At 47.2% G+C, this 27,551-nt stretch overlaps 1 protein-coding gene across 1 annotated transcript; it reads left to right on the forward strand.

Annotated features, from left to right (window-relative positions):
• Window positions 1-14,837: 14,837 nt before the first annotated feature.
• Window positions 14,838-24,545, forward strand: OTP (orthopedia homeobox). Its single transcript, XM_004270833.2, has 3 exons — window positions 14,838-15,038; window positions 16,345-16,754; window positions 22,431-24,545. Exons 1-3 carry the CDS (start codon window positions 15,002-15,004, stop codon window positions 22,959-22,961), a joined length of 978 nt encoding a protein of 325 aa, XP_004270881.1. The 5' UTR covers window positions 14,838-15,001; the 3' UTR covers window positions 22,962-24,545.
• Window positions 24,546-27,551: the final 3,006 nt, after the last annotated feature.

Raw genomic sequence — 27,551 nt, forward strand, 5'->3', positions numbered from 1 at the left:
CTTGGGCGCTTACAGATCTGTCCACAGCTCCTTCAGGTGCCAAAGTCATTGGGCGTGGTTAGACTTTTACCCCTCGTGGACACCCCCAAACCTCTACCTGGATTAGGCCCAATCCTGTTGTTTCCAGAATCACTGTGGTCAGTAATACAACTTCTCAGAAAGAATATGGGAGATTTGAACACGAATGGACGGGAATTAAAAGGGTAAATGACCAGTGGTTAGGACTCCTTCCACAGCAGGGAGCCTGTGTTCGATCCCTGGTTGTGGAACTAAGATCGCACAAGTCCACGCAGCAAAAACAAAAACAAAAAAATGGTAAATGACAAACATAGCAATAGCTATCACAGAAATAGCCTTACTATAGGTGTTCTGCATTAAGCCCCTTAAGTCTCAGTGTCATGAGATGAGTACTATGACTACCCCCATTTTACAGATCATTTAGGAAAGCTCTGCAAGTAGAGATTCTTTTAATGAGACTATATTTAATGCTTGATGGAAATTTCTTCCTGATCCTAGAGGTTTCTATGAAATAAATTGGGGTTAATACAGGAGAGTGGAAACAGACCTGAGGGTTTGAAACTGGACCCCCAGCCCTAATTCTCCACTAGCCGCTGTGAGACCTTGGCTCGTCTGGGCCTCAGTTTCTCATCTTTAAAGATAGAAATGTTAGGGCTTCCCTGGTGGTGCAGTGGTTGAGAGTCCGCCTGCCGATGCAGGGGACGCGGGGTTGTGCCCCGGTCCAGGAAGATCCCACATGCCGCGGAGCGGCTGGGCCTGTGAGCCATGGCCGCTGAGCCTGCGCATCCAGAGCCTGTGCTCCGCAACGGGAGAGGCCACAACAGTGAGAGGCCCGCGTACCGCAAAAAAAAAAAAAAAAAAAAAAAAAAAAAAAAAAGATAGAAACGTTAGGCACTAATCCCTAAGGACTCTTGTGGTTCTGACAGGGTAGGACCCTTCTTACAGCATCCTCTATTTTGTCTACATCAAATTCCAGTGCCCTCTCCAAACACTGAGTCTCCCACCACTGATGAATCACATGGGCCCACTTTCCAGGACTTTAACCTGAGCATGGAGCTGGAGAGGGAGAGCCCGACTTCATTCGCAACAGCTGTGCTGGGCTCGTCAACCACAGGGCCGCTGTGACACCTCACCATCAGTCTCATTCTGGACTGCTCTACGCAAAGCTGGCCTGGTTAACCCCACCCTGAATGAGGGGCATGAATTCCAACAGTAATGAACTCTCCTTCATAATCCAGATTGCTTCATAAGGGTAATTTGATTCGGGAAATCTGATTCTCAACTGCTATTGACCATCTAGGCCATTCATTCATTCTTCTTTTCATTCATTTATTCATTCATTCAACATTTTTTTCAACATTATTATGTATCAGGCACTAGACAGGGCTCCAGGGATACTGAGGGAAGAGGACAAAGTTTCAGCCCTCACAGTGCTGGAATTCTACTCAGGAAAGAGGCAATAACCACATAAGCATGTAGCACCATTTCAGGTAGTGATAAGTGCTATGCTGAAAAACTAAAGCAGGGTAAGGTATGAAGGATAAAGAACGATGGATATTTTGGCTCTTTGGGGGGACTTCTTCAGGTTTGGAGAGGGGATTTGGGGAAGACTTCTCTACAGAGGTAACATTTAAGCAGAGACTTGAATGAAGAGAGAGACCTAACCAGGTGAAGGTTTCAGGAAGAAGGAACAAATAAGGTACGATGGCCCTGAGGCGGGAACAAGGATGGCAAACCTGAGGAACCAGAGGCTAATATGTGTGCCTCTGGGTAGTGAGCGTCCCTCTGGGGATGGGGGCAGGGGCCTGCCTTCCTAATTGGACTGGTCAGAGGTTGCAAATTACAAGTATGAGCTGCAGGGAAGGAATCTCATACAGTGTGGCTTTAAAAAGACAGGCTTACCCCTAACATTTGCAGGATCTGGAGCGAGAGCCCAAAGAGGAGACCAAATACTATATGTCTAAGTATTTTAAAATTATCAGTCAAGCTAACAAACTTTTACGTGAAATATGTTCTATCTTCTTATCTTGACAAATATATCTTCATAACAACCTATGAGTTCAAGTTCAAGTTTATAATTTTTGGAGTCCTAGCCCCCAAGCTCTGGGCTTGCCCTGTCCTCCCTTCCTACTCACCAGCTGCATCCAGTGCAGCAAGGGGCCTCCCACATGCACAAGTGGTCACCCTCACCCCATTGTCCAAGCTCCAGCAGCATCCCACCACAAACAGCTGCCCCTCAGGCCCAGGGGTGAGCATACTGTAGATGGACTGGCATAGGAAGAGGCCCACACAAGACCTGGAAGCAGGAGCAGGACTGTTGGGCAAGGAATTCTTTAGCTCCAGGTAGTCCAGAGGGAGTAGAGCAGGCTCTGCATGGGCTGCAGCTGGAGAGGGTCCAAGGGGGCCATTTAAAGCCAAGGTCCAAGGCAGGGGACATTTTCTTGGCCAGGTACAAGGGTGATACTGTAGGTAGGTCCTGAATGATTATTGTTTTTTTTTAAAAAGGCATCCTTCATGCAGAATCAAGCTGGGAACCAGGGAATGAGGGATGTGGTCAAGGTGTCAGAGAAGGCTAGACCTTTGGGACAAGAATGAGGAAGAGTTGATAGATATCTTGGACTTTTTAACCTGAGAAGTTTACAAGTTTCTTATATTCTGTGTGTTTATTTCTTCTTTGTTCTCGTGACACCTGTAGGAAACTCTTTGAAAGTTCTATTCACTCTTGGTTAAGGGAACCCGGGGAAAGGTCTCCATCTTTGCTTGAGCCAGAATATTTGTTTTTGTTTTTGTTTTTGTTTTTTTTGCGGTACGTGGGCCTCTCACTGTTGTGGCCTCTCCCGTTGCGGAGCACAGGCTCCGGACGTGCAGGCCCAGCGGCCATGGCTCACGGGCCCAGCCGCTCTGCGGCATGTGGGATCTTCCCAGACCGGGGCACAAACCCGCGTCCCCTGCATCGGCAGGCGGACTCTCAACCACTGCGCCACCAGGGAAGCCCGAACCAGAATATTTAAGGGAGCAGTACCACCTGGAGGGATGACAGGAACTCAAGTGGAAGACCCTAAAGAAGAAGGTGAAGCTTGTGTGTGTCTCCCAGCCCCTCACCTCCACGCACACTCCTGAAAACGTTCTTTCCAGCGCTTACCTTGGAGATGCTAAGAAAAGGGACCCTTGAGTGCAATGAGACTACTAGAGGCTCCCAGTGTCTGCTCTTCCTTTCTCTCTCTCAGTAACAGAACCCCAGTGTTACCTGGAACACGAGTGTCCAGTATAAAGACTCTGTTTCCCACCCTTCCTTGTAGTGAGGTCTGATCATTTGACGAAGTTCTAGTCAATGGGATTGAGTAGAAGTGATGTGCACAACTTCAAGTTGTTCTTTTAAAGGAAAGAGGTCCCTCTCCTCTTCTTCCTTCTCCCTTCTTGCTGGCTGGAATGCGACACGGTGGTGGGCCATCCTGAACAACATCGACAAGGGGACACCCTAGCAGTCAGAATAAGAAAGAAGGAACTGGGTCTATGACACCATAGACCTATCAGGGCAGTCTTGGCTTTCTTACATCTGGACTATTAAATGAGAGAGAAATAAACTTCTATCTTATTTAAGGCACTGTTGGTTTTGCTGTTGTTGTTTGTCTCTTTTATAGTCGCTGAATCCTCATCCCAACAAAGATAGTACTTTTACCACCTTTGGGAGGAAACAAATTTCACAAGTCGAATCTCCCCTGTATAAAGGACTTCCTTTTATTTGTCTTGAAGACTGTGGGTTGTCTCCTAATTCATGTTTATTCTCTTGTAATTCTTCCTGAATTATATAGACTTTGATCACATCACCCCTCAGCACATGTCTTTCTAGTTGACATTCTTTGAGTTTTAGTCTGACCTCATGGAGAATGCCTCTGCATTTCCTAAAATTCGATGACTTCCATTTTATTATCTGCTTTCAGTAAAATGGTACCATGGGCTATTGTTTTGGGGCTGGGAATCTGGCCCAGAATCGACAAATGATTACTGAATTGAATTAAGTTGAATTGAACTTCAAAAAGCAGTTTCTCTTTAAAGAAACAAAATGAACTAAGTTCAAGTTTCCAGACTCCATAGCCCAGATTTTCATATGCTATCTCAAGTAGACAACATGAGGCCATGGAAGGAATTAGGACACGGAGAAAATTCCTCTACAGGAACACTCTTCATCTTCTGCCCCCATCCCACCTCCATTTCCTGGCTAATTCCTATATACCCTTCATGTCTCAGCTTAAATAGCACTTCCCAGGCTCCTAGACCAGGTTGCTTTCCTCTGTGTTAGTATCTCATAGCCTCTGATACTTGCTCTTTATTATATAGATCATGTTTGTATTTATTACTCTGCTGGCTATCATTTTCGGTCAACTGTAAAGACATGACTACACCCATTGTGTCCATAGGTCCCAGCCCAGTGCTTGGCTCCCAGTCAGTGCTCAATAACAATTTGGGGGACTTCCCTGGTGGCGCAGTGGTTAAGAATCCGCCTGCCAATGCAGGGGACACGGTTCAAGCCCTGGTCCAGGAAGATCCCGCATGCCGCAGAGCAACTAAGCCCATGCGCCACAACTACTGAGCCTGCGCTCTAGAGCCCAAAAGCCACAACTACTGAGCCCACATGCCACAACTACTGAGCCTGCAAGCCACAACTACTGGAGCCTGTGTTCCGCAACAAGAGAAGCCACTGCAATGAGAAGCCCGCGCACCGCAACAAAGAGCAGTCCCCGCTCGCTGCAGCTAGAGAAAGCCCACACGCAACAACAAAGAACCAACAACAGACAAAAATTAATTAATTAATTAATTTAAAAATAAATAAATAAATAACAATTTGGTAAGTGAATGACTGAATGAACAGCCAATGAATGAATAGATGAGCGATGAATAACATTATCCTGACTCCTCTCATACCCTATATCTAGAAGCAAATCCTAGACTCTTCCTAAGAAAAATGTTTAGATTCCAACCACTTACCACTTTCTCTACTGCTCTCATTCTGGTCCAAGCAACCATCATTTCTCCCTTGGATTATTGCATTAGGCTCCTAACTGGACTCTCTACTTCCACTTCCCTTCTCTCCTCCCCTCCAAAACACACACCAATCTTTCAGTACAAATTCAGAGGAAGTGTGAGGATGAGGGGCAGGTCACAAGTGAAGGCCATGTTGAAGACAGCGGTTATGTGCCTCCCAGAGCAGGAAACCCATAGAGCCACCTTTTTAATGTTTTAACTACTTCAGGTAAAGACTACAGTTCCCGGTCTCCATTGAGATAGATTTTGGTCAATGCATTGTAAGAAGAGGTGATAGATACATTTTTGAGCCATACCCTTTCTAAGGGTATGAACCTTCCTCTTCATCTCCCTTTCCAGCTGCCTGAAATACAGAGGTGATGGCAGGAGCTGGAGCAGCCATATTAGACCACAAGATGAGAGCCAAATGTTGAGGAAGACAGGACAGCAATAAAGAAGGCTGGCTTCTCAGTCTTTTGGAGCTGCTTTGGAAAGTGAGCCTTGGATATCAGCCTTGGAAAGTGAGAGAGAAATAAAATTCCATCTTGTCTAAGCTACTGTAATTTGGGATGGCTGTTATAGCAGCCTAATATGTATCCTAACTAATACATCTTCCTTTCCCTAATGCAGCTGCTTCATGAGAGTGAAAAAAAGATTTTGTTAGGAAAGTGTATATGGAAAAGTCAGTATCCCTTCTAATGGGTAACTTGGGGACCTCTTGAACATTAAGGGAGAGGTGGAGAATAAACCCTTGCTCTGAAGCAGCCAGATGAGAACTATCTTCCACCCAGAAAAGACTCTCTGGTTCCATATGTTAGCATCTTGGGAAAGTGTGGGAGGGCGGAGAAGGCAGCTCTGCTGCTTGGTTTCAGGCCCTAATGTGTAAAATGCCTTTGGGGAGTGAATAAGAGAATTAGCTTAAGCTCTGGATTCTGGGGCTTTAGTGGGCTTAAGACAGAGTTTTAATCACCCGTCACTCCCTGTGGTCCCAGTGTGTGAATTTTAATCACATTCACTTGCATCACCACCCAGGACCAGGTCTGTGTATTTATGACCCACCATTGTGTGAGGCTGCTGCCCTCCCCAGCCAGAGTGTCAGCTGCCCAGGATCTGCATCTGGGAAGGCAAGATGCTGCCCACAAGAGCTGCCCACCGACAAGGTAGTTTTCCTGACAATTCTCTACAACATGAAAACATTGTGTGTAAGTTTGGATTAATATCAACCTATATTTGAGTCAGATGGAAGATGTGAATTTGTTATAAATTTGTTAAACTGCACACATCTGCTAACCAGTTGTTTTCTTGGAACTTACTGGTCTGGCAATTCGGTTTTGATTCTTGACCCAGCTTCTCCCTAGGTTCAGATTTATTGATAGAACTCCTCTGGATACCTGTCTTATTTCTTCTCCAAAAGTCTTAATCACAAATATTAAGGATTCACCTGCATACCACTCTTTCACAAACTGGGGCAATTGGGGGGCCTGAACCCCCCAAGTTGTTTGCAAATATATGCCTTTTAATGGGAGGAGGTGCATAGCTTTAATCAGATTCTCAAAGGGATCTGTGACCTAAGAAAAAATTTTCTTTTAAATGCAAGAGTTACCATCAGAGCTAGGGAGCTGATTAGGAAAGTAGTAATTTTGGACACGCCCAAATCCTCCTCTCTCAAGCTTCCCACTCCCACCAGAGAGATATGGAAGGCAATTTGCCCTGCCTTGCATTCCCCTTTTAAAATGGGAACATTCTATAAAGGGTATTACATTAACTCCTAACACCTAAGAAAGTTAATTTATCAAATTACTTTCTTCCTCAGGATCCCAGGTTCCTGGGTAGAAAAAGAATATTGATTGAGAAGGTGGGAGGGTCAGAGCACATTAACACAAGCTACTTCTCGGGTTTACCTCTGCCTCTCACAAGGTGTAAATGCCTGATGGCCACAGTCCACCAAGGCTGAAAAACTCAGTGCAGAGAATGCTGGACTGTAAGCCCCACTAGGCCAAGGTTGCATCTCTCTGTCCACTTCTCACTCCCCAAGGCCCATCACCGTGCCTAGCTCATAGCAGGCGCTCAGCAAATATTGGTTAGATGAATAAGGAAAGTGCCTCAGCTGCCTAATTAGTCGCTTTGTGTGGATAATGTGTTTCCTTGTCCAACTGAGAATGGTTCTAAATGATAAAACTGAATCAAGAAGGTTAACAATCTAATTAGAAATAAGTACTGAAGTATCACCGCATCCGGACATTGGAAACATGCATGTGTACACACCTTGATGTAAAGAAGGAATTCAGAGACTGTCCTAAACCTAATAAACCAGAAAGGTCAGAGCTACCCATTTAAGAAATCTTTGGAATAACTTATTCAAATCTTTTTTTTTTTCCTGTGAGGCGCTTAAAGCAGAGTTGGTACCTTTTCAGTACTTTAATAAAGTTTGGAAACAATACGGAGAGACTGAGAACCCCAAGGCCCTTCCTCGCCAGGACTCTAAAGTCAGTGAAGACGCGGCGTTTGCCGCGTGCAGACGCGCCCATGGTGATGCCCTCCTGCCCCGGCACACACGAAGTCACGTCCACCCGAGAGGCTTCTACCTGCCCCCACAGGTTTCCTGGACGGCCCTTCGGCCTCCGCTGCAGCCAAGGGCTCCTCGCTCCGACCGGTTCCTCCAGCGACCGTTGTCCTCGGAGCAGTTGGCGCAAACCCGGCTCCCGACGCCGATCGGGCCGGACAGCCGGGGCCTCGGAGCAGCCGGCCGCCCCCTCAACTTGCACGGCCGCCTCTGTCCGCCCCGGCTGGCCCGACGGCGCGGCGGGCCCGAGAGGAGGCCGCGCGGCCGGCGCTGCGCCCCCTGGGGGCCGGGCGGGACCGGCCCGGGTGCCCCTCCGGGACTGCGGGACCGCGGGACGGAGGCCGGTTTGGCGGCGGCCACCTCGGGCGAGCGGGCCGGGCCTGCAGAGGAGTTGGGCTATTTTGTAACTGCACCATCCACCCAAGCCTCATTACCACCTCTTAATGAGACCCCTTTACTCCGTGACGTGCAACCGCTCCATCTCATTAAGGAAATCGCTCTTCAATGCTGATTATTTTATTTGCAGCCATAATTATATTTCTTTCAGCTAAATCACGGTTTAATCGAGCCCACATGGAGGGCAGCAGCACTAATTACGGCGGGGGATGCGGTGGCGGCGGTGGCGGGCGCCGGCCGGCTTGGGGGAGCGGGTAGGGGGTGCCCGGGCGGCGGGCGCGGCCGGGGGTCTGCGGGCGGGGAGGGGCGCAGGCGAGGGGCGGGGGCCCGGGCTCAAACACAACAACTTATTACTTCTAATTCCCCAACTGTCACCAAATCACCTGCACGAAACAAGAATCTAATTTGTTAAGCTGGCATGTCTGCAGATGGAAGATCGATCTTCTCTGTAGATTTCTCTAATTGAGTGAATATAGACGCCCGGAATTAGCCGCACTCGGGCCGCAGGGAGGGGGCAAGGGAAGGGGCAGGTAGAGAGAAATGGGGGGGGGGAGGGAGAAGAAAGAAGAGAGGAAGGGGAACAGAGAAAAGGGGAGAAAGAGAAAGGGGAGAAAAAGTGCAAGAGGCGACTGAAGGATGGAGGCAAAGAGTAAGAGAGAAAGAGAGGAAGGAATGGGAAGACGAAAAGGTAAAAAAAGAGAAAGAAGAAAAAGAGAAAGAAGGAAGCTAGAATAAAGGAAAGAGAAAAGGGGGAGTAAAAGGAAAGAGGAAAAAGGAAGCAAAAGGAGGAGGAAGGGCAGGACGGTAAAGGAGGGAGAAGACCGGGGAAAAGAAAATTCTACTTGAAGAAGGCTCACTCCCCGTAGAATTATATCTCCCTCCCCCAAACCTTCCCCCACCAAAGTGTAAAACAGCTAGAGAAGGCTTTCGCCGTGTCCCTCTTAGGTTGGGACTAGCTGCTTGTGAAAAGAAAAAGGTTGGGACGGTGGAGCAGGGCGGGGAGAGAGTGGGGAGGGGGCGGGCCCCGGCGGCTCCAAGAAATGGCTCACGGAATTACATTTGTTTGTCTTGTGATTTTATTAAAAGTCACTCCTCATCTCCAGAATGCGTGAAAATATCTACTTTCCACTCAGATACACCGCATTAACTTGTTGGAGGCGAATTTGTTTGTTTGTCTATTTTATTTATTTGCTAGATAAGATTGATGCAGTCTTATTAGCGCTATATCTAGTTATAGAAAGAGATAAGGGTGAGATGTTTTTCTTTTTATTCCAATTACTAGCCTTGTCACCTAACTGAATAACTGATATATGATTATTTATCCTGAGTAAATAGAAATCAGAAAAGCAGAGAACTTAACACATTTAAACAAAATCTCTATGTCACTTATTATATGCCGTGTGGCTGATTGGGGCCACTAAAATTACAGGGCTAAAGGCAAAAAAGAGGAGATACGGAGTCAGGGGGCGGGTACTGATCCGTCATTGTTTTGTGCCGAGCTTTCGGAGTTGAGGGCCGCGGATGCTAGTTGTTAGAAGGCAAAGATTGAAAAAAATAAGCAAGGGAGCGGTTCCAGCACCCAAGAAGAGTCATCAGGTGGACTGCATGGCTGTAGTTTGCAAACTCGAATGTATGGGAAACTGTTTACTGCAGCGGAAAAAAAATTATGTTGACTCGTGTATCGCCACAGGCTTCTGGGAAGGGTAGGAAATCAGACTCCTTGGGAGCGAGTTTTCGGCCCCTCCGCCAGCGCCGGTACAAGCCCGCCGTTCGCGTGAGCAGGCAGTGGACACACACTGCCCACACAAACGCGCACACAAGTACACGTGTCAAACACACGCAGCCCCCGCTCCCTACGCCAAAAAAAAAAAAAATGAAGCCTGGAGTGTGGGTCCTTGGCTTTTAGCTCCCAGGCTGGGGAGCCAGGGTCCCGTAAGCAAGGAGTTTTTTCGGCCACAGGCTCCGCGGCGACATCAGTGGGACAACCCTGGCTGGAGCGGCCCGGAGTCCCGGCACTCCTCGCCCGGAGAGGACTGGAGAGTGCACTTGGGGGCTGGGCCCAGGCCTGTTTGGCTAGGGGTTAGAAGCGCTCACTCGGCCCCTGGGGAGCTGCGGCCCAAAGGCGAGCCAAGGGTGCTTTCGCAGTGGCCGGGCCGGAGTCCTCAGCCAAAGCCTCTGTGGTTATGGTCTCTTTTGCTGGGGACCTCAAGAGTGTTCTTTTAGGCAGAGAAGTGTGGAAGCGCCTGTCACCTCTTCCCAGAGACTTGACTGCCCTCCCAGATCCTTTCCCTTCCACTCACCCCATCCTCTCATCGACTCCCCCCAGATGAGACATCAAGCCATTCCAAACTTCAGTGTGGCCAGAAGTGGACCACTGACCCCTTTCCGGGAAGAGGGTGGGGCGGTGACGGTGAGGGCTGGCAGAGCAACGGTTCCAGGCACCCGGGGATGTGAAAGCTGTGGGAGAAAGTGGTCACCATTGTTTCAAGCAATGAGAGCTTCCTGGGTTTTTTTCCTCGAGTATTTGCCCCTACTCTTTATTCTGTTTGAGGTTTTAAGGTAGGCCTGAGGAACACGATCTGATTTGCCATTGCGTTTGGGTTATTGCATATCTAGAAAAGTAAACAGGAGTGTTCAAGTCACTTGATTTGTTTTCTGTAAGCAAATAATACCCAAAAGCATGGCTGTAATTTACCACGAATTAAAATTGATTCTTTTCATCAGGCAAGAAAATAGGAAAATGTGAGATCGTTAATTATTGAGGGAGGCGCTCCTCATTAAATGGAACAATGTTACAATTCAGCATTTAATAGCAGGAATGTGAATAATAACGCGCCATATTTCATCCCACTGTCTGCAAAAAAGAGAGAGAGAGAGAGACAGAGAGAGAGCAGTTTACAAACAGCTCAGGCAGCCGAAAGTTACGTTTAATAAACATCCAAGGCTTCTGTAAGTGGAAAAAGCAATTAGGGCACTGGGCACACTACCCAATTCTTCTGGAGCATCTGGTATATATTTTTATTCTCTCTGTGTCTCTACAAAGGATTTGCAATGAACGCAGAAATACAAGTAGAGAGGAAAATCAGAATTACAAACCTAATCAGCATAAACCCATCATTAAAGCACTTGCTGCATGGATCTCCCATACCATCCCACCTCTCGATCCAGCCACTGCTATGTTTCTAAATCTTGCTCTGGACCAGGATGGCAAAGCAGGATGAAAGGAACCGATTTTGTAGTTGCTGTGTTTGTAGTTTACATAATCAGCCTTCAAGGTTTTGTTTTGTTTTGTTTTGTTTTAAAAATATATATCTCCCAGAAAGCCGCCTTCTTTCAAAACTGCAAAGTTCTCTGGCTCTGTCTGGGCGCGCGGCCCGGCGGCAGTGGAAACGGATTGCCTGGCCTTTAAATGCTCTTTGTGCTTCGTTAAAAAGTAGAAGGGGGAAAAAAGAGAAAGAAAAAAATGATTTCCCTGAGCATTGCCCCTTGGCAGGCTCTTGTACAAAATTCAATCTCTATTTTTTATGAGAAGTAAACTGTCTAAATAAATTTTATTAGGGGCAACCAATATATTTTCTAGTAGTTCCCTTTGTTCCGCTTCTACGTGTGTGTAACAATCTAAAACCTATTTATTGAGGAAAAATCACTGGATCCGTCATAGAAAATCCTTCTACTTTGCTTTGAAGTGATTTCTGAAGACATTCTTGTCATTCCGAAGATTTGGGGGCCATTGCGCTGAAGCCTCGCCTTGTTAGGGACTCCAGTTCCCATGATCGCGTGGGAAATGCCTTAAATTATCAACAGCAATGGGCCTGACCGGCACTTTCCCGGCTGCCCGAGGAACGTGGGAAGATGACGAGGAATAAAACTCTGTTAAATACATCTCAGGCGCTGCCCAGGTGGATTCAGACATTGGCCAAAATGAGCTGCAGAGAGGGAACCGGGCGCGGGGGCGAGGATTTTACGTCCAGACTATTGTCATTTTCCTCGCCACGCCTGCTGGCAGCCGGCTCCTGACTCGCGGTCCAGCTCCAGCTTGCGCTCGACGCCCCCATAACAGCCCCGTCACCCCCTCCCAACTCTCAGATTTCTCTCTTTTTTTCTCTTTCCTTTCCCTCTCCCCCCACCCCTACCCCCAGATGCTTATGCTCTCAAGTCTCGGAAGAAATGATTTAGTTTGTTTATACTGCTATAAAAATCAAGACCAATAGAAAAGTCATAAAATGAAGCGAGCTATCAATCACGCCGCAACATTGTTATTCAGCGGTTACTAACAGAGATGGATAATCCTTTGATTTCGTCCCATTGTTATTACTCTGATGTCTTCACATTAACTATTACACATTTATTTATCGACTTGAAAGATGCAACAAAACAGAATATACGAGCGTGTGCGTGTGGGAGAATGCTGCACGGTCCGCGGCTGTTCTGGGGGCGGCTGTGGGATGAGGACACGAGCGCTTGTGTGCACACACGTGTAGGCCCCGCACCCGTCTCCTTCTCTCTCCAGGTGGCGGCCTCTCCTCCCTCTCTCCAGACAGGGTGCCGAGCCAAGGCTGTACCGCCTTCCGCGGACCTGCCGGTTTGAAGGATTAGGGTGTTGCCGCCAGGCCTCCAGTCTCTAACTCTGACACTTCTCCCCACCTCTGCCCCTGCGTTCTGGTCTTAGATACCCCCAAGCCCCACCACGGTGGGCACAAATCCCCTTCGAGTCCTCGGGAACTTGCAGCCAGGTGCGCGTTCTGGAACCACGTCCAGGGAGCACGCCGCCCCGCCCAGGGCCGCTATCCTGCCTCGTGCAGCGCTCACCACGAGCCGTAGCTTCTAGATTTGGGGCTTTGTTTGGGGAAAGGAAAGCTTTTATTGGAGGGACTCTATCTGCTTTAGGTCTAGGTATTCTCCTCCCAAGCAAAGCCTTTCTCGCTAGGACACTAGGAGCTTGCCGAACACCCTCAAGGTTCCCAAACTAGCCGCCGCCGCCGCTCGGACTCCGCCGAACCGCAGCCCCCGTCCCACTTAGACCGCTTTTGCAGCAGCTTCGGCGGCCGCTGAAGCTCGGCCAAGCGCGCAGCTTCGGCGGAAGCGGTCTCCGCTGCTCGGAAGGAACGGCTGTGGCTGATTCCCGACACTCACACGTGTGTGTGGATGTGCGCGCGCGCGCGCACGTGTGTGTGTGCATGGGAGGAGGGGAGTGGGCTGCAGGAGAGAAGAGGAAGGGAAACTGCCCCAGAGTTCGGCTTGCCGCCTCCTTTGTCTCCTTGCTCGGTCCCTGTCACATACACATAGCTAAGGACACACACACACACACACACACACACACACACACACACACACACACACTTCCTCTCGCATCTGCTCTCAGGCAGCATTTCCAATGTTTTGTGTAAGTCAATTGGACGGCGAACAAAAAAAGCCATTTGCTCGGTATTATTTAAAACAGACTTCATAGGGCCACCCTTTTGTGGAAGCTTTATTTGCACTAAATGACTAATCTTAATTGCATCACTCTCGAATTAAAAATCAATGTTAATCAAGTTGAGAGTAGTAAACATCAGTTTTCATTGTGCCTGGGAAGAGGGCATTTTTCTTGTGTTGCAAATAAAAATAGAAGTCAAATAACTTTAAAAGGGCATTATGTTCTGCTACAAATACAATTGAAACGGATTGTTTAGGAGCAGATCAGAAATGGTACAGAATTTTGCACTTAATTTCCTCAGTTATCATTTACAATAAGAACCTCCGGTCTTGACAGCCAAGTCTAAACAGTAGTAAATTAGTACAAATTTATACTGATTTTACTCTAATAATCGTAATAAAAGCTTATAGATTTGGCACTAATTACATAAATGCCTAATGATCTTGAAAATTACTCTGGTTAGAAATATATTACTAATCTAAACTTTGTTGTTGGCTGGCTCTGAAAAATCAGAACATTAGAAATGGTTCGCTTCACTTGTGCAAAGCACTTTAAATTGTTCAAGTAGTTTAACACATTCGAGAGGAAAATAAAGAGCATTTAACTTTATTTACAGCCTAAGGTGGAGTTGGAAGCCGAGCTGAACTCAGAAACTTTGACCAAAGGAGCGGGCTGTGGGCCAGGATGCAAGCGTGGGCCAGGCGGAGCAGCAGAAGCCGGGCTCGAAACGTGCAAAGTGCAAGAATCGGCACCGCGCACGGGTCCTTGAAGCAGACGTCGGGGCCTGGCAGCGCCGGGGGAGTCGACTGCTGTTTTGCTCTCTAGGCCCTGCCGGCGGGTCTGGGACTCTGTAGGCCCGGGGTCCCAGCCAGGGCGTCTGGACCCTAGGCGCAGGCCTGCTGGGCGGCAGCGAAGTCTAGGCGCGGTCTGGAGGGCGCGGCGTGCCCTTGTTGTGCTCGGGATCGGCAGGCCTGCGCCAGCGGCAGGCCAGTGTTGCCCAGCGCGCTGATGGGGGCTACTCTCGGGTCACCAGGGGGTCATGCCCTGCTCTGTCCCCTGCCCTGCCTCTTTCCCAGGAAGACCCTAGCTCAAAGAGACAGAGCTGCGCCTTTGGAGCGAGCAGGGCGGAACAAGGAGAAGGAAAGGTGTGCCTGGAGGAAATCCCTGGGAAGAACTATCGGAGGTCGGGCCGAGAAGCCCAGGGCGAGGGCAAGGCGGCCGCCGCTGCTTTAGCAGCTGCTCGGGGCTGGAGCCGCCAGGGCTGCCGCTGCCGCCGCCTCCTCGGGCGGGCGCGGGCGGGCGGGCGGAGTGGGGGACTCTCCGGGCGCTGACATTTGCAGGCTGCCCTCCTGATTGGTCCCCTCGCCGAGTTGCTCACGGGTTCATTCAACTGTTAAGCACCTCCCCGTCTCTCTAAAGGACATTATAATGCAAGAAGCCCCCTTTTTAACCACAAACCGAATTTTCTTTCATTTAGGTGATCTATATATATCTATATCGTATAGCTTATAGCTTATATCTATTTTAAATAACTTAAAACCGCTAAAATTTGGGGGGGAACAGCTTTCACCCTGGAGCGGTGCGCGATGCTGTCTCACGCCGACCTCCTGGACGCCAGGCTAGGTGAGTGCGCGTCTCTCGCCCAGGCAGCCAGGAGAAGCCCCGGCAGGAAATTGTCAATTTGTTCCTTATTTTACCTTAATGTGCCCTAAATGGACTAATTTCTTTAAAAGTAATTGTGCTGCATTAAAGTTTAATTTGATCTAACATCGTCTTTTTAAAAAATCTATGGAATATGTAGATCCAGAGGAGTTGGGAAATGTTGTTACTTTTTGTTTTTCTTATTTTCTCTCTTTCCCCCTCCCCCTTATTATTTTTTTTAAGGGAACGACCTACCCCGTGATAATTTGTTTGGAGGCATTTTTCTTTCTCTCTTTTCACCTCCTATTTGCGTTAATTTGAGATTTCTTTCTTCTCTTTTTCCCTCTCTTCCTCTCTCCCCACTACCTCTTTCTCTCTTCCTCGTCTGAGTATGGTTGAATTTGTAAAAATCGGTCTTGAAGGAGAAGCCGCTGCAGTAGAAGCGGATTTGCTAAGTGTGCTCATTGAGAAAGGAGAAGAGCCAGATTCATCCTCACGGGCATCCGGCCTGCAAAGGGACTCGTCATTGCCAGTGGCCGAGAGGAATGCGCCTTTTATTTCTCCGGAAAGAAAAGTTGAATTCTCTAAAGCTTGATTCACTGTTATGTCTAGAGAGTTTACTTGAGTTTCCTTAAAGCTGTCTGGGTTACTGGGCTCAGGGTTTCCGGTTTGGGAATCTTTGGTGATGGATGTGACTCCATTTTCCAAACACTTTCTCAGATTTGAGGGGGAGGCGGAGCTGATTTGGGTTGATTTCGGGAGGTGGAAAGCTTGTAGACTAATTCATCTTCCGAGAAAGTGAGACGGAATCAACTGAGGGCCGGAGGTAGAGTTCGTCAGGCTGCCTGAGCGCAGGTGGGGCAACAACAAAGGAATCGTTTAATTTTTCTTCTTTCTTTTCTTTTCTTTTCTTTTTTCCCTCCTGGTCGAAGGATATGCTCTCGGGTTGCTGGGGCACCAGGGGTACGGTTCATGAAAGGGACTCCGAGGCATGTTTCATTGCCGGGACTGGGAGTGTTTCATTGTGGGAGAGAAGAAAGCATGTGCTGTTTACTATGTTTACTACGGGACCCCGCGGCGGAGAGAGGGGAAAGGGCCGGGAGACGGTATTACAGCCTGGCTGTCCAAATCCTGGGGAACCCAGCTGAGCATCCCGGGAGATTGCTCCGTAGGGCGACCGCGGGCTCAGAGGGAGCCGAGGATGGGGCTGAAAAAGGACCGCGCGGGGAGAACAGTCCCTCCTGGCATGGCCAGGACAGTAGTGACCACCATCCTTTTGCCTCCTCAGGTATGAAAGATGCTGCCGAGCTTCTGGGCCACCGGGAGGCGGTGAAGTGTAGGCTGGGCGTGGGGGGCTCCGACCCCGGGGGCCATCCGGGGGACCTAGCGCCCAACTCCGACCCAGTCGAGGGAGCCACTCTGCTGCCCGGGGAGGACATCACCACAGTGGGCTCTACGCCGGCCTCTCTGGCGGTGAGCTCAAAGGACCCGGACAAGCAGCCGGGGCCCCAAGGTGGCCCGAACCCCAGCCAAGCAGGTCAGCAGCAGGGCCAACAGAAGCAGAAGCGCCACCGGACGCGCTTCACCCCGGCGCAGCTCAACGAGTTGGAGAGGAGCTTCGCCAAGACTCACTACCCCGACATCTTCATGCGCGAGGAGCTGGCGCTCCGTATCGGGCTGACGGAGTCCCGAGTGCAGGTACGCTGGGCTTGGGCACCAGGGCAGAAGACAAGGAGGGGGCGGGTGGACTTGGGCAAAGGAAGCAGGGTCTTTCCTTCCCTTGCAGGGATCCTGGGCTGCGCTTCCTCTACCTATGCTTTCCTGGGTCAAGTTAGCTCCTCTGCCCGCAAACTGGCCCCATCGATGGACAGACAGTGCCCCCATCTCCTGCCAGTATAGCCACATCCCCGCAGAAACTCCTCAAAAGCGAAGCCGGCGTCGTTCAATTACTAGGTCTCTTCCTTCCTCCTGAGAAGGGAACCTCCGGGTCTCCCACCTTCTGTGTCTCCCAGGCGGCTAAGTCCAGCACGCGATTACACTCCAGCTCTCGTAACTGACAAGCATTTCATTACCCCCTAATGAGTTTGTGTTAAGAGTCTGGATAAATGGGAGAATGCAACAATTATACAGAAAACATGAAAAAGGAGTAAACAAGGCGAAATGGGCACATTTCATAAAAGATCTACACCTGGGTTTTACGGTGTAGCTTTATTCTCCTGCTTATCACACTCCTACCGCTCTCAGGCAAAACACCCCTAGCCTTCTACAAAGGCTTTGAACTTGGCGGCCTACCAATGCGCTGGGAGAGGCTGGAGCGATCCCCCACAGACTATGAGTCCTGGTTTTCCCTAAGGTAACTTGGGGAGTGGGGAGGAAAGAGGGCTTTCTTGTAGATCTCCAATTTGAAGAAAGGACATTTGGGGCAGGAAAGATTGACCGGCAGTAGACAAAATCATTACTGACCCCTTGTTCTCATCCAACCCCGATCCAAGTTGTAAGTTACATGTGACTTAGAAAACCACACCTGTAAGTTTTTTGAAAATCGGGGAATAAAAGTATAAGTCCAATGCATCTCGGATTTTTTCTGCTTTTTAGAAGAATGAAAACATTATGTCAAATATTTTATGTACAGGTGCTGGAGGTGAAAGTCCAAGGCGCGCGCTTAGTCTTGAGCTATCCAGGGTTCTGAAACCTTCCTTTCCTGTCTTGGACGTGGTATTTTCTATTCCTTACCCTGGGTGTTGATCTCAGCTCTAGCTGCTTTTACAAATTTTAACTATCTTCGCTTTACAAATTTTAAACATCAAAGTTTAAAGATCTCAGTTACTTTACATTTGATCTAAGAAGAGACAAGAGTGTCCTTAATCACGGTGTTGAGTTTTTCTGTCTCCGTTCTGCTTTTTAAAGATAGTCTAACCTGGAAAAATAGCATATGCTTCTGTTTTAAATAGAAAAAAATGTCATTAGGGACTTAAAGTGGTCAAATTAATATAGTAATATTCAGGGTATAATATAGATTAACAATTTTACTCAGTGTAAGTCTGGGTGGTTTCCTTAGTGAACTCTGGAAGCCCTGAATCATGGGCCATTGAAATTAAGCAACAAAGGCATGTTAATTGCATTGTGCAGAAATATATTACTAGTGCTCTTGATTTTTTTTTTTACCTCACACCTCTTTTAAATCTTTTGAAATTGAGTTCAAATCTTAACAGAAATATACAATTTCAATATTTCCATTACCGTTCATAATAGTACTGGCTTGTTAAAATCCTGTCGGTTCAAAACTCATAAATTTTTTGTCACTCAAGAGAAATGCTATATAATAATTTTTATTTTAAAGACTAAAATGCTATTGCTTAACCTGCTTACTAGTAATTAGTTGGAATTAAAATAGAACTTAGAACCACAAATAAAATATAATTGGACAACTGACTTTGTGAAAAGAGAAAATGAGGTCTATTAAACTTTATTAGGTCTTCCAAAGGTTAATGGCAGTGATTCTTTTAATATAAAAAGTTGTAAATGAAATAAAACACAAACTATGTAATAGAAACAGTTATTTTCAAGAAGTACACAGAAGAATAATCAAGAAGAATAGATACAAAGTACTTTAATTGTTCTAACATAATGTTCAACCAAAGATAATAGCTTGATGCTGCTGATAGGAACAATTTAATAGAATGGCAATTTCAATATTTTTAAAAATAATGTTCCATAGTTTAAAAAGTAATCAGATCAACACAACCTTCTTAATTAACATTTCAAAATGATTAACATTATGTAATGTAATGCAAAAATAATTTATGTAAAATGTATTTACTTCACAATTCATTGTATCGTTGCTCCTTGACCAAATTCAAATTAAATAGTAATTGGTTTATGTTCTTATATGATGAGTACTTCATAGTTTTCTTTATAGTTAACAGATTGCCACACATTCTTTTCAGTACATGGGGCCACTGCACTGATTAAAAATGATCTAAACATTTAATTTATTGCAATTGTATGTTTTTAAAGATACTTTTTGATTCTAGACTAAATGATCTCAAATACTTATTTTTATCTATATCTGGCATATATCATACTTTTAAGTATTTATTAAAGCACCTCTACTCACACGGAGGCCAATTCCATGTCTGATATCGCTCCTCTTTTCTGGCTAGTATAATAAAACAATTCCTTTTATAGCATGCCATTATTAGAAACCAATTTCAGAATTATTTATAACCTGGAATGGCTTATTAAGCAGCAATGCGAGAATCATGCAAATTACGCGATCAAATGCAATATAATAAGCATAATCATTAGTCTCTAGCACGGATTAATTAACTTTCAATATTTTATTTACATAAAAACCAAATCAGTGAAATAACTTCTGCACAGCCAGTCTTGCCTTTCAATATTTTATACGAACAAAAATAATGTGCTGTAATTCCATTGACCGTGTCCCCCAGAATGGCCCTGTCACCTGCCACATCTTAATAGGGGGACAAGCCAAGAGTATTTTCTAGTTTTCTAATGGAATGAGAAATTGCATTTTCTTCCTCTCCCAGCACTATTAAAGTGTAATGAATTCGGCCCAGAGTTCACGGCTGGCTGATCGAAATGAACCTGAGATCTGGGCTTTAATACAGCTCCCCAGATTTCCTCCCAAATCTTCACATTAATCATTTGCTGGATTCCAATGAGATCTTCATAAAGCATTTGCTTCGAGGGGGAAAAAAGTAATATTCTCTCTTTCTCCCTCTCTTTCTCTATTTCTGAGCCATTTATAGGTGGGGAATTAAACGGGCTATATATTTTAAAATACATTTACAGTATGTCTATATTACTGTAACAGCAGATATCATGAAAGTGGATTTTTAAATTCCAACCTCCATTAGATTCTCACTGTTGTATTAAGCATTTTCTGAGAAGAGCTGCATTTCAAACTGAGTACAAAGTTGGCCATGGCTGCGGTTAATATATTTCCTGGAGTTGTCATCTCTGTATTCTCAAAATCTCCCTTAGGTTTTACCTGCATTTTAATCTGTCATGCTCTAGTTTTCAAGTGGAAACATTCACATTTTTAAAACATATGCATCATAGCTTGGAACGGAGGTGCTCAGACCCCATGCAGGTTTTTTTCCCAACCCCAGTAAGCCATGAAACATAAAAAATTTTGTAGCCATTATTTGACTACTAACCCTCAAACATAATTGAGCACGATTTTTCGATTATTTCTATAATATTTAGTTCTTCAACAGCTGTTCTTTTCTGCTTGGGCCTGAGATTCAGAAACCTTTCTGGCAGGCGTGTTTTTTACTGAGATTCTTCGGGGCAATTTCTCCCCCCTTTCTTCTGCTTTTTTCCCCAGTCCCCCACCCCGTGCCCGCCCCAAACATTCAAACATTTCGGGATTCACTGACATTAGCAGGGTGCTAGGAACCGGTATTCATAGATATCCTTAAAAATGTATCCGGGTGCGGAGTGTAAGGTGTGGGGACCGTCTGGACACAGACACCGTCCCTTGTCTAGGGCTCCATCCGGTCCAGCCTTGGATGGGTAATGCAAAGCGACCTCTGGCAGCAGGTCTCCTCGCTATGCTTTCCTGGGCTCCTGCGGGCTGCTCTCCGCAGAAGGCCGCTAACAGCTCAATCCGCGGCCTGCCGCATTGATCCCAGCCTCCACCTAGGGTTCTGCTGCCTCATTAATCCGCCGCGCCACCAGCTCAAGGGGCTTTAGCAGGGAAAGGACCCAACATCTTTACCCAATCCGGACACTGGAGTAGGCGGAAACATGGGAAGTGGGGTAGAAACCAGAGAAAGATAAGGTGGTGGGCGATGGGGTAGAAAGGCCAGGGCCAGCCCAAAAGCGGGAGAGGATTCTAGATTGCAATGCCGTTCACATGGGTAAATAGAGAGTGCACGGGTGTGAACAAACCATTGTGCATAGCCGGTTTACCGGGAAAGGCGGTCAGGTACTCATACTCATGATGCTTTAGTTTGCGGAATAAACACTGAATAGCTTGGATTAACGCATTATCTTTTGGCCATGAATATGGTGGTCAAATTGCGTTGGCCAAATTATGAGAAAATTCAATCAGTACCTGAGCTGTGTCCCACATCATTTATATTTATGCATAGTAAGCCTCCAACTGACTACTGTTAAACTGTAAGCCTGCCAAGTGGGCATGCTGGCATTTTTTTTAAATAAAAAGATCAAATTTAAATATGGGGCAAAGGGATGTTATCTTGGTCAGGCAGTTTACTTGATATATTTCAGGAAGAACCCTTCCTTCCCCTGTGGTGGTGAATTTGACATTCATAGACAAATTTGTCTGGTAAGGTCTGAACTTCCAGGGTCACTGTTAAGAAAGAACTAATAGGCTCACTTTGGAGTATACTTTATAAAACACATCTCCTTTAAAAAGACATCTGGGTTTGTTTAAGCAAAATTAAATTTGATTCATACCTATTGTGAGCTTTACACTTGACTTCTTTTAGTTTGTAGTGGTCAGAAAATTTGCTTTTAGTTTATAGATGAAACGAGGGGTGGGGTGGGGCTGAGGGAATTGGAGGCCTTGTTATTCGGGATCCTCAGTAAGTTCCTGAAAATAATAGATTTGAAGGCCCTGAGGCTTAGGGCTCCGGCAGCAGGTTCCAGCACACTTGCACAGCCCAGATAAAGGTACCCTTAGAGGGGCTTGAGAACAAGGCACGGATTTGTGGCAGCAGTACCAGTCGTTACGAATCAGAAGTCACGGTGGCGACCCAAACAACACTGTAACTCAGTGGCGCTCGCTTTCCCACACGGATCACTATATTAACCTCTCTGCTCTGTCATCCATGGCGTTAGGGGTTCTCCTTTGTCTTTCGATTTTGGAACTGGCTATGTCATCCACGGCCCTTCATCAATTTCCAAAGTTACAGCGTTTCAGAAAATTCTATACCCCATCATTGTTATAAGGCACGCTATTAAGCCACATGGGTACGCAAGTTTATCTTCATTTGTACACCTGTGGGTCCAGCCTTGACACATGCCTGCCTGCAGACCTGTGCATCTAAGCAGCGAACAGAAGGTGCCAGCGTGCAGGGGCGTGGTGAATACTGCGCATGGTGTATGTTTGCACCGTGTGTAAGCGCTCCGGGGCACGATCACTCAGGACCCCGGGAGCTGGCGCCCGGTGGATGCAAGGGGCGCCGGTTGATTCCAGCTGGTGGAAAACCAGGGTCACCGGCTGGGTGCGGGGGGCGTGCCGGGCCGATGGCACTTGTTCGGCCTGGAGCTGAGTGGGTGGACCTGACGCGGGTTTCTAGGGCTCAAGCCCCCGCCCCTCCTGGCCCGCCCGCCGGCTAACAGCGCCCTGTGTGTCTCCCGCCCTGCCCGCTTCAGGTCTGGTTCCAGAACCGGCGAGCTAAGTGGAAGAAGCGCAAGAAGACCACCAACGTGTTCCGTGCGCCGGGGACGCTGCTGCCCACGCCAGGCCTGCCTCAGTTCCCGTCGGCCGCCGCCGCCGCCGCCGCCGCCATGGGCGACAGCCTGTGCTCTTTCCATGCCAACGACACCCGCTGGGCGGCAGCCGCCATGCCGGGAGTGTCGCAGCTGCCGCTACCGCCGGCGCTGGGCAGGCAGCAAGCCATGGCACAGTCGCTGTCCCAGTGCAGCCTGGCGGCCGGTCCGCCGCCCAACTCCATGGGCCTGTCCAACAGCTTGGCGGGCTCCAACGGCGCGGGGCTGCAGTCGCACCTCTACCAGCCTGCCTTTCCCGGCATGGTGCCCGCCTCCCTCCCCGGCCCCAGCAATGTCTCCGGCTCGCCCCAGCTCTGCAGCTCCCCGGACAGCAGCGACGTGTGGCGGGGCACGAGCATCGCCTCCCTCCGCCGCAAGGCGCTAGAGCACACAGTCTCCATGAGCTTCACTTAATGCAGCCGCGCCCGGCCCGCTCCGCCCCCGGCACCGCCCCCAGGTCCGCCCCGAGGCCCTAGCGGCTAGCGCCCGGGCGCCCCGCCCCCGGCCCCGGCCCCCAGCTCCTTCTCCCTCCAGGCCTCTGCCACCTCTCGCTTGGTCCTTTCCCTTGTCCTCCACTCTCCCGGGCTCACCCCAAGCCCCAGACCGCGAGGCCACCCCTCCGCCTGATTTCGCTCTCCCCAGCCTCCCCAAAGACCTCCTCCCCGTCTCACGCAGCTCCTCCCTCCTCCCGGTCTCTAGCGCCTCACCCCACCCTTTCCCGCTACCCCCGGCCTTGCCGCTCGCACTCTTCGTGCTCGCGCCCTCCTCACGGCCTTCTGACTGGCTGCATTCCCATCCACACCTTCTACACGACGCCTGCGGCCCCCTCGCCCACCGCCTCCCGTCCGGTCCCTTCTTTGCCCGCACCTCACGCCCCTCCTCCCGCGCCCTGCAAAGAGCATCCTTCCCGTCATTTTACTTACCAGGGAGTAGACTCAGGATCTGAAATCAGACACCAATGGACTGGTTTGTGGGCAGAAACACACACACTCGCACTCTCGCTCACTCTCAGACACTACACACACGCGCGCACACACACATACACAGTGCACCTAGGTCACACACGGACGTGTTCAAGGGACAGCACAATGTTAGGGATTTTTGTCTTAAAGGAGGACAAGCATCTACTACCAACCGCCTCATCTGAGGACCCAACAGATTACAATTTGATTTATCCTTGTATTCTTGCTCCGAACTCCTTTCTTTCTTTCCTCTCCCACCACCCGTTCCTTGCCCTGTGTACCCAGCCACATCCATGCAGCCCTGTACTGGTTTGCAAAAGAACGCTTTTATTTTATCTTTCTTTTATTTTCTTAAGCACAACTGTGTGCGGGTATTGAGGGAAGGCTTCTCAGGAGGAACATAACAGTGGATTGGGTGGCTGGAGTAGACTAAAGCAGTCATGTGATGAAGAGGTGATCTTACCAATTTTGATAAGTCTTTATAAGGAAGATTAAAATAAACGTAAGAAAATTTTCCTTTTGTAAAAACAAGCCACATATCTTTTCTGGATCCTTCAGGACTGGGGTTTGTTTGCTTCCTTTTTTCGTTTCTCTTTCCTCGCTGCTCTGTGCCCTTCGTTGTTTTGTGGTCGTCCTGTCGTTCCTCGTGCCCCTCGGCCACCCCCCCCCACCCCCCGCCCCGGCCCCTGCTGGCCGCCGATGGGTGCACTCGGACATCTACAACCCTGCAACTTTGTACAGAGAAAACACAATCAGCTCTTTCTGCATGTGCTGGTCAAATCCAAACCCAGAGAACAGAAGCGCTTTCGAAGAATGAACAAACATGTGAAATAGGATGTTTTGTGTAGATAAAGCATTCTTGTTACATACTGGTCAATTTGTGATATGTTTTAACTTATTGTCTGTGCTTATTTATGGAATCTGGTTTTCTTAATAAATGTTTGAGCTAATATAAAGCATATTATTTGACTTTTCCGGACAAGTTTATATCAACTTAAATGTAAATGGATAAAATAAAATCATTTTCAGTATGTGATATGGAGAATAATGGGTTTTGGTGTGACTTGGAATGGCGGAAGGGTCTCGTGGTGGGGGAAGGGAAGAGAACTCTTCCAGGAGGTTCTCAACTCGCGCTCAGTCGGCAGGATCCCCACTTTTGGGACGCGTCCGCTTTTCAGTAGGCTTGGGTTCAGTTCCCTGGTTGCCCAGCAGCCTAGGCAGCACGCACCCACACGGCGTCTGGCACCTCAGGCCCGGCTTGGAGTCGCGCGGCCCGCAGGCCGGAAGTGAAAAGCCGCGCAGTGGTTTCCTCACGCGAGTTCGAGGCCTCGCGAGGCTTCGGGTCGACCCCAGTGCCTCCCGAGCCCGAGATGGGCCTACAGGCGGAGCTTCCCGTACCAAACGCAGGGCGCGAGAGTTGATATGCTTCTGGCGTGAACTGTTTCCCTCGGACAAAGGAGCTGACGGCAACCCTCGCCGGGCTGCGTCCGGAAGGACCACCGTGAAGGAAGCGTGGAGACCGGGAGCTCTGCCGTCTGGCGTCGCCCAGAGCCGCGTGTGACCCCAGGTACGCTGTGGACGAGAGAGGCCCGGGGCTCCTCCCTTGGCGCCTAGGCCTCGAGGCCGTCCGAAAGAGGCGGCCTGGCCCCTTTGCTTCGGCGGATCCAAGTGGGGGCAAACGGCATGGCGGGAGAAGGGTGTCCAGGGCGACCTGGATGCGGGTCGGAGCTTCTCAGGCTTTCCCCTGCGAAACTGCTCTGGTTTTCTCAGGGTCCAACTCTGGGTCGAGCTAACCTCAAATTTAGCCACGTGCTCAGTTCAAACTAAGTGGTAGTGAAAAATGGCTTTTTTTTTTTTTTTCTGTAGAATGAGCTGGAAGGTTGCAGGTGTGTTTTAAACTTGGAGGCGAGTCGGTATCACGGGCTTTCTTTGGAAGACTAACCAAAATCAATCTTGTGGTGTGAAATTTAATGGTTATTATAGGTATTAGAATGTACCTTTTCCCATGGGAAGATTTCTCAATTGGTTGCCACAGAATGGAAGCCCTAAAAACACCCTTGTCCTAGAATACCATTTCATACCATTGGGAGCTGTTGTAGTTGTTACTCAACTGTATAAGGAACTGTTGTAATTGTTACTAAACTAAGAGAACACAGTGGAATCTCCTGGAAGGTGAGGACAAAAACGCATGATTTTCTATGATAATGAAAAATCATTTGTTCATGTTACCTTAGGAATTTTAATTAGAGATATTCAATAAAATTGGTGAGTGGTTTCACAGAATATTTCAGTTCTACATTTTCTAAGGGTATATTTAATATAATGTTAAAATATTAAAGAGGATAAAAACAGGCTCATTTGGGATTTCATATAAAAATGGAACATTTCTATGTTTTAGAACTCACCCTAGATTTTAATTTGGCAGCATAATAACCAAATTTCTAAAATATCTGTAGATGAAAAATACTTTTCCTTGTTTTTACATTTTGTCATATTCTCCCTTGGCTTAGATTGGTGCTCTTTTTTTTAAAAACTTGAAATTGTGGAAAGTGTAATCTCAAGTCCCATTTAAGAGATCAGTACAAATCACAGATTGCTTCACCAGTGAGCATGGAAGGTTGTTTACAAGGATGCTAATTTTACAGCTTTTTTATGCTGCTATAAAACATAACTTTATGATGTAGGAATGCAATAAAGGATGCTGAGTGGGATCTTTAAAAATCGTATTTCTGAAAGGCAAGGGAAATGGGATCTTTCATTTAAAAAAAATGGGCCAACTCAGAACACTGATGAGAAGTTGCAAATCAACTGAAGTGATAGATGCTTTCAAAGATACTTATATTTCATAATATAGTGGTTATTTATCAATATTATAATGAAAGTGTACAGAGTTTTTCACTTGACCTGACTCTGGAATAATATTTGTTTCTATGGCAATAGATTTTTGTATTAAGAATTCTGAACATTTTAATGTCATATATGCCATTAGCATAAGGGAAGGCAACCTGGTCTAAATTGTTAAGGTTGACAGTTTAGCAAAGATAAAAAGCAGTGAGAATCACAATCACAAGCCTGAAAGATTTCTGTAGTTTGAGGGAGAAAAAAAATAGCAACAGAGTGATGCTTCATATTATTTTTTTACTCCTTATCAGCAGCAATTCTGACTCAAAACTATTAAAGTCATAAAAATAATTACATTTAATAAGGTAATAAGGTAATAAAGACAATAATGATGAATAATATCAGAATACAGAGTAGGTAAGTACAACATGTTAGATGTCCTGCATCTAATGAATTGTGCTTTTTGCTGAGTAGTCTTTTTGGCATTGAATACTGTCACCACCACATGCTAGCTAGAAAAAGTCAAAGTCTATTATGATGTAACTATATGATTGATTTATTTGAGTACACATTTTCATCCTTGTATCTTTATTTTCTCCTCAATATTGGTACTAAATATCATACATGGCATGCAAAGGATGTCATAGTGATGTTGCACTTAGTTTACCTTTTGTTGATGGTGGAAGAAATAGGTTATAGGAATTTAACCTACTAAAGATGATGTTAGGTATTGAATAGAAAATAGGATGCAGAGCAATTTGGGTAAATCAAGGTAGTCGTAAATGGAAAATATAGAGGAAGTTCTAACTTTGGGGCAGTTTATGTTTGATGTTGTCAATGACTGCTTACCCTGAAACTGAAAATGTTTTTAATTTGTGTTGTGGACTTTACATGTTAATTTTTAGGATAAAGAAAAAAGTTAGCCCACAAAGATGTGTCTTCTAGTAATGGCAGTAGTTAACCTGTCAGTTGAAAGAATGTAACCTTTCTTTTCTCCCTTTCATGACATAAAGGTAATCTCATCTGAGGGCATTTATGTGAAGAAGTAACAGCATGGCATAGTGAAACTACTGGCTCATTAATCCTGGCATCTACTTCCTACAGGCTTCCTTGATTAGTTAGATTCATTCATCGGGCCTTTCGGAGTTTTTGATTTGTCACCATTGGCTAGGTTCACTGACTTCAGGCTAAATTGAGCCAG

The sequence above is a fragment of the Orcinus orca genome, chromosome 3 (genome assembly GCF_937001465.1).
Source record: "Orcinus orca chromosome 3, mOrcOrc1.1, whole genome shotgun sequence".
NCBI classification, from domain to species: domain Eukaryota; kingdom Metazoa; phylum Chordata; class Mammalia; order Artiodactyla; family Delphinidae; genus Orcinus; species Orcinus orca.